Raw genomic sequence first — 8327 nt, forward strand, 5'->3', positions numbered from 1 at the left:
AAACATGCAAATGAATCGGCTAAGTATAGACTCTAGATATAAAAATTCCAGAAAGTTTAACCAAAATAAAAGTGGTTCAAAATATGCTCTAATACAGATCTCAAACATGCATGCACGGATCCGAATTGATAGTCTACGAAAAGTCGTTTTACAAGACTTTCGGTTCCGATTCGTATTTATACTAAAGATTGTCGAGTTTATTATGATAAAACACATTCTTATATTCATTATAAGTTATTTTTGATGATCAAACTGATTGCATGTCATCTACATTACCATTTAAGCTATTTTTCGCAAAAACGATTTCTGTTGACTTTTTAGAAACAACTTTGACTCGACAAATAGCATGCTTAGAGTGGGAATCAGAGAATACCCTTTTGAGGGTTTGTTTCCCACATAAATACCAACATATCAGTGGTTTCAATTTGAGAAACGACAGAGCTAAACTCGTTTAATCGAAAAGTCAAACTATATGAACAACGGTTTGACTTTTAACTAATAATCAAAGCAAGAACGAATTATAAACTGATATGAAGGCTTACAAAGGTCCTAATGAAGCTTAGCTAACACTTGGAGGTGGCCTTGTCGTTCAGAATTGCTCCAGAAGTTGCCTTGAGAGTTCTTGCAAAGTTTGGGTGTTCTTGTTACTATCACAAGTGCTCAAGAATTGATGAAATGATCTGATTTAAGGTGGAATTCAGATGATATAGAGAGCTCCCAGTAGCCTAGGCATGCAAGCATTCTTATTGGAGCAAAAGGGAGGTGAAGCAAGCTGTATTGCACTTCAAATTCGGACCCAAAATACCCATTTTCGCGAATTCTGCACCTGATAGGGTCACGCGGCCCGCTTGGGTCTGTCCAGGCGGGTCGCCTGAGGTCTGCTGCTGTCAAACTTCTTTCAAACTTGGCAGCTTTGGTCCTTGTCCTTGCACGCGATGTTTTGGCTACTTATTTTGACTCGTAAACCCCCAAACTTGGTTTTTAAGGACCTTGGGACATTTACCAACATGGTAATGTCCTCGGATAACTTTGCGCTCAACCGAAAAGCCATGAAATTCGACGTTGACGCTTTTAACCCCTCAAGTACGGTTTTGGCCATAACTTTCTCATACGTTAACGAAACTTCATGAAATTTTTACCACATATTCTAGTGAGCATATTTTTGCATTACAAAGCTTCGGGTCTGCCAAAAGTTCACTCAGAGGTATAAATTCAACATGTTGACACTTTTGGCCCCTATAGTTTGTAATTCCTCACTTTTGTGCATTTTCTGCTTCGTATGATCCATGATCCATCCGTTTAAGGTTATAAACATTATGTAGGGTTATCATAGAGTCTATTTATCCATTGTTGACACTTTGGACCCTTACGTTCCATAGTTTTCACTGTTTGTCAACTTTAGTCCCTCTAAAGTTTGTTTTCACATACCGGAACCTTATAACACGTGTCAATACATTATTGGGCGAAATTTTTCGAGGTGTTACAGTTGTACAAATCCTTTGCTTAGTAATTCATCTAATTGCTTTTTCAATTCTAACATTTCGGTAGGAGCTAATCGATAGGGTGCCTTGGCTATCGGTGTAGTTCCTGGAATTAGATGAATCCTAAATTCTACCTCCCTATCTGGTGGTAACCCAGGTAAATCTTCCGGAAATACATCTGGGTATTCTGAGACTACAGGAATTTCCTTAAGTTCTTTTCCTTTAGTACAAATGATTACTGAAATCATATATACTATTCCTTGTTTCCGTTCATAATTAGCAACTTTCATTACTGATATGAACTTTAGTGGCTTCCGAGGTTTATTTCCTGAAATCTTAATTACCTCTCAAGTAGGTGCTTGAATTTCTATAGAGTTTCTATCACAAATGATTTGAGCATGGTTGGCTATTAACCAATCCATTCCTAACACAACATCGAACTCAGCTAATTTCATAGGCAATAGGTTTGCAACAAACTTATGACCTGAGAGTTCTATTTCTAATTTTTGCAAAACCTGATTGATTTTTACTGAATTCCCATCTGCGGTTTCGACTGTAAAAATCTGCCTAACGGTAGTTAAGGGTAACTTAAGAGCTTGACAGAATGAAGTATTTATAAAACTTTGGTTTGCACCAGAGTCAAATAATACTTTTGCATAAACGTTGTGAACTAGAAACGTACCGGCGATGACATCCGGAATGAGCTCTGCTTCTTGAGTAGTTAGCTGGAATGCTCTGGCATTCTTCTTAGTAGCTCCTTCAGCTGCCTTGGGTTTGTTGTCTACTGGGTTAACTAACTTAGGACATTCTGGTTTGATATGTCCGGCTTCCCCACAATTGTAACAAATTATGGATTTCTTTCTGCAGTTTTCTTCCCGATGTCCTATTGTCTTGCAAAAATTGCAAAGTTTGTTACATTTTCCAAAATGTTTCTTTTTGCAAATTTTGCAGAATGGCACAGTTGAAGATTGTCCTGTTCCTCTCTTTTTGAAATTACTATTATTACCCACCCTAAATCCTTGGGTAATTTTCTGAGCTAATTCCTTCTTCCTATCTTCATCTCTTGTGCATATCAGTTCATCAGTTAAGGTGTTAGCTAATTCTACTGCATCGTCAATAGTGCGAGGTCTCGCAGCCTTAACGATATTTCGAATTTCGCTAATTAATCCCCAAATATAGCGAGAAATGAGTACCGGTTCTGGCGAAGCCAGGTGAGGTACCACTCTAGCATATTCAAAGAATGTCGAAGTATAACCACGACAATCCACACCTATCATCCGATGAGTTAGGAACTTATTTGCCATTTGTTCCTTTTCATACTCAGGACAGAATTTTCTTTCTACCAGACTCTTGAATTCTTCCCAAGTCATAGCATAAGCCCTATTTCTTCCTTTAGCTTGTAACACAGTGTTCCACCATTCCAGTGCTCCTTCTTTAAACAGATTTGAGGCGTACATGACTTGATCATCTTTGGCACACTTGCTTATTGCAATCATTGCTTCGGTTTTTTCTAACCAACGCATCGATGCAGTTGCCCTTTCATTGCCTGCAAATTCAGTGGGTTTACAAGCAAGAAATTCTTTGAAAGTGCAACCAGGTGTTGCAACCTTTCGCTTTTTAGGGAGCGACGTGTGCTAGGTTTCATTATCATGATTAACATGATTATTACCCCCGTTTATACTATTACTGAAGTTATCCTCAATAGTATGTTTACTAGGAATAATTTGTTGCGGTTCGATTGGATTTTTCACAGCGGCAACAAATGCTGGAATAGCATTAGCTATCCCTTGAGCAACAGTATTTTCAATATCTTGTCTAGTCATATACTGATCTCCTGGATGTTGCTCCGATTGATTAACCTCATTTACTGGTTCATTACCACTATTTTCCATCTGATGATATATAATAATTTTTATTAGTATTTGATAAATAGTAATCATACATAAACAATCAAACAATTTATAATACACGTATAGTCAAAACTATCGATTTCTCGATTCCATTTCATATCCGTTATAGTATGCATCACTACACACAGATATTTTACAAAGTTTTATTTGGAGTTATGTTACAGACTGATTTTACTATTTACTATACTATTACACAACTATAGTTTACCACCTTCCTATCCCTCACCATTTGTTGTTCTAAAAACGCATTTCCCTTTCATCATACTTCCAAGCAATCTGTCCCCCTTATCTCTCTGATTCTATTCCCTGCATCCATCAACTCTTCACCGAAATGGCGAAGTTCAGCCATATTCTCAGTGCTCATTGGTGGATTAGGTAGGGGTTCTGGGTCGAATTGCGGAAGGAAGGAATAAGGGTCGTTGACAATATTTTGAAATTGCCAATCATTCGTCCACCATTCTTCCATTTCTACAGGTTGGGCGTGGACTATTGGTTCTGGGATTGCTGGTGCAAAATTCATAGGGAGTGGATTTTCACTAGGATAAGTAAAAACATTCGTATTGACAGGCTGAATAGTCTCACAGTTTGCCAATAGAAAATCTATTTTATCCTGAAAAGTTATTCCCTGGTTTTGGTTTTGATTGGAGCTCTCTCCGATTTCTATCTGAGTTGCTCTAGAACCTTGTCCAACTTCCATTTCTATATCTTTAGAATATTCCTCAAACTGTATCTCCATTTGCCTAGAATCTTTCTTGACTTCAGTTTCCATTTCCGGCTGTTTACCAGTGTCTTTTGCTATTTCTAAAGGATTGTTTATTTTAGGAAGTTTCAGAACTGGCTTTTTCCTACGGATACGATGTCCCCACACGTAATTCTTCTTTTTCTTTCGTTTTGGCTTTGTCAAAGGTGGAGCATGGAATTCTACAGGTTGGTCCACATCAGCAAAGTATCCAGTAAACTCTTGGGAAACTTCTATATTCACCGGGTAAAGATTGAGGTTCTGAAAAGCTTCAGATATCTCGCTCATGCTGTGTAGCATATATGCAAAATGCACAAAAATGCTAAGTTAAAACTTTGGAACAAAGTTTAACAAATAAACATCGAAGTTTTATTGCACACTATTTGTACAAAATAACAGAAAAGAACACACTCAGATTTATTTATTTATTTGCTGAGAAATGTTATTACTAGACTTAGGGTATTTAAAGATTTGCATGTTCGGCTACAGTAGCTAGCATATACAAATTTGCCCATTTCTCATCTAGCTTATCTTCCCAAGGTGATTTATTGATTGACTCGTGGGTTTACTTTTTAATCCTCTTTTCTCGGATTTGCTCTTTACTTTTCTTAATAATCATACTCCTTTTTCTAGGAGAAAGCGGATTCTCATATTGTGCTTTTCGCACAAATATTCATTCTTCAGGAATTGTAGGGAGCTTTGAAAATTTAGTTTTGGATGAACTTCCCGCTTCGTAGACTGACCTATTTAGTTTAAGATAGATATCTTGCAACTTTTGCTTACCCATATTGTAACTAACAAATAGTCAATTAAAAACACATAATCACATAACAGTAATCAGGAAAAATTAAGTATCTGTTAAATACTTAATTAGCTTAACTCAGTGGCTCTGATACCACCTTATTTCTGTCACGGCCCCCGACCCGGTTTTACCCGTTTCAGGAGCCGCGGGACAGAAATCCCGTGATATTTATTTATGTGATTTTAGCAGCGGAATTTTAACATCAGGATCGTTGTAAAGCTAAAAACTTTTCCCGATTATTTTTATTTTACAATTCGGGATAAAACCCCGATAATTTACAATACATAAGTTTTAGTGATAAATCCTTGTTTCGAAACATATCTCTTTATTTTATAATGAGCCACTATTTTAAGCCTTGAAATGCTCCTCAGCACTTTTCCTGATTTACAGTAAATCACCTGAAACATGTTTGAAAAAGGTTTTGTCAGCGGGAAATACTGAGTGAATCATTCTATTTACTAAAACGACACTTTTGTTATAATTCACAGTATTAAGAGTTTTTACATATGTTTATTATCAACCAACTTTCAAGAATAGGTATTTGTCACACGACCAGCTCTGTGACTGTGGTCATATCACCATTGGTTGTCCCAATGAGTGACGTATATCACTTATTTTTAGGTTCGCCCACCTAATGTGATTAAAACAATAGTAATGTGCACAATACCCCACATACCGGCTGTAATTTGGTGATTACATAAACTTAATCACTGTAATTATAACTCCGAAAAATGATTTGGAGTATTGTAAAACATATTTGATAAAAAGAGAGAATGACTCACATTGCAGATTTAGTATGATTTAGCCCTGTTAACCTAATTTCAACAATAATGCACACAAAACAGGGTTAGTGATCAATACAGCAGTTACGATAACTCACGAGATCAAATTCTCACAATGAACGACAAAGTGCAATACTTAAACATTCATCGATTTAACGACGAACGACAAAGTATAACCCAATGTGGGTGGCACTTAAACATTCTTTGGATATATTGATCTCGGAAAATGAATCGTAATAGCGATCGAGTAATTACCCTGTTCCGCGGCAGCGATTCGAGTGCAGTGTGTGTTTAATTATAGTGTTTTAGAGCTAATTCGACGTATACAGAACCTACAGACGTCGTTTAAATTCCAAAATTCAAGTCCCATGTCGGCTATTTATAGCCAGAAAATAGCATCGCTTACGGACCGTAAGCCATAACCCTTACGGTCCGTAAGGGTTCGGTCTATATTGTAGAGTAGCCTACTCAGTGGTATAGGCCTGATGATTCAACAAAAATCGAATTTCAGTATATACAACGCGATTTTGTTGATAATCATTAACTAGGTTTTATCCCCCCTGAGTTTTAGGGGCCCTGATCCTGATTCCGATTGTTCTGAAAATTTTAGGGTTAGTGCGGAATTACTTGGGTGTCTCAATTAGGGTTTCCTTATCGACTAATTATCATTCTAATTATTAATTTTAATGAGAGTTGTTACACAAAATTAAGTACAAACCAAATGGAGAAGTTGAGAGATACAAGGCTCGGCTAGTAGCAAAAGGTTTTACCCAACAGGAAGGAGTGGATTTTCATGATACTTTCGCACCGGTGGCAAAACTGGTTACTGTTAGAACTCTTTTAGCAGTAGCGGCAAAGAAAGATTGGATTGTTCACCAGCTGGATGTAAATAATGCCTTCCTACACGGAGATCTCCACGAAGAAGTATACATGAAGATTCCTCAAGGCTTTTCTAAGGAAAACGAAAATCGTGTTTGTCGGCTCAAAAAGTCTCTTTACGGGTTGAAACAGGCCTCCCGCAACTGGTATGAAAAGTTTACATCTTCGCTTCTCAGTCAAAGGTTCAAGCAATCTAAGGCCGATCATTCCTTATTCACATACAAAGAAGAGAACTCTTTTGTTGCAGTCCTCATTTATGTCGATGACGTCATCCTGGTAGGAAACGATCCCGTGAAAATTCAACAAACAAAGAAGTACCTTGATAAACAACTCAGCATCAAGGACTTGGGAAGATTAAAATATTTCCTCGGAATCGAAGTATCTGAAGGGTTGGTTCTAAGTCAGTGAAAATTCACTCTGGACATATTAGAAGATAGTGGGATGATGGGTTGTCGACCAAGCTCCTTTCCTATTGAATCAAATCTAAAACTCGATAAAGGTGAAAAGGAGAATCGAGTAGATGCCACCTCGTATCGGCGCTTAATTGGCAGAATGTTATATCTACAGGTTACAAGACCAGACATTGCCTATGCTGTTAACGTGTTAAGTCAGTTTGTGGCTGACCCAAGGAAAAATCGTATGGATGTTGCAAATCGGGTACTTCGTTACTTAAAAGGAACAGTAGGACAGGGTATTTTACTCCCACGAGCTGGCGAACCCGTCTTAACTGCTTATTGTGACGCAGACTGGCTTGGATGCCCCTATTCTAGACGTTCGAGAACCGGATATCTTCTCCTTTTGGGTGGTGCTCCTATTTCTTGGAAGTCCAAGAAACAATCTCTAGTCTCTCGTTCCTCTGCAGAGGCTGAATATAGAGCCATGGCATCCACCGTTAGTGAAATCTTATGGGTCCGATGGTTACTTAAGGATCTACAGATCATCCTGACAGCTCCAACAACTCTCTTCTGCGATAATCAAGCAGCTCGTGACATTGCTAACAACCCAGTTTTTCATGAACGAACCAAACATGTTGAGATGGACTGTTACTTTGTTCGAGAGAGAGTTGAATCCAAAGAAATCATGACAATGCAAATAAACAGAAAAGATCAGATTGTAGATTTACTCACAAAAGGTTTGGGATCTCAGCAACTCCAAACGTTACTTGTCAAGATGGGCATTCGAAACTTACATGCTCCATCTTGAGGGGGAGTAAAGGAAATTATTATGATTTTATTTTTAATTAGCTGTCATATCATTGTGATATTTCTGTTTCCTTTTTCATGTTTCCTTTTTCCTGTATTTAACCTCTTGTACGAGGTCTTTGTTTTTCAATGAAAGAAACCCTAAATTGAATACCGGTTTTCATATGGCTATTAACCGAAATTAAATGAATGACACTAAAAAACATCAATCTAATGGAATAAACCAAATCGATTAACTGAAAACGGATTGGTTAATAAAATATACTAATCGATGACCTCGTTTTCGGTTGAGGATAATAATCTAACCAACCGAACAAAGCACATTGTGGCAATGTCTGTGTTTCCCGTAGCATCGCGCGCTCACTTATTGGTTATTAACCAAAATCGGTTATCGGTGAGCAAAAACTAAATCGTTAACCTAAATGAAACTGAAAACAGACGAAACCGAACCGAAATCAACCAAAAACTGGATTAACTGAAAACCGAATTAACCAAAAATCGGTTATCAGATTTTTTGTACTCTCATTTAACC

The 8327-nt window shown here is 37.5% G+C and overlaps 1 protein-coding gene across 1 annotated transcript; it reads left to right on the top strand.

Moving 5' to 3' along the window:
* The first annotated feature begins 7037 nt into the window (after positions 1-7037).
* On the top strand, positions 7038-7796 carry LOC110943920 (secreted RxLR effector protein 161-like). The gene has a single exon (XM_022185650.1). The coding sequence runs from the start codon at positions 7038-7040 to the stop codon at positions 7794-7796; it is 759 nt and encodes a 252-aa protein (XP_022041342.1).
* Positions 7797-8327: the final 531 nt, after the last annotated feature.

This window comes from Helianthus annuus, chromosome 5 (assembly GCF_002127325.2).
Source record: "Helianthus annuus cultivar XRQ/B chromosome 5, HanXRQr2.0-SUNRISE, whole genome shotgun sequence".
NCBI classification, from domain to species: domain Eukaryota; kingdom Viridiplantae; phylum Streptophyta; class Magnoliopsida; order Asterales; family Asteraceae; genus Helianthus; species Helianthus annuus.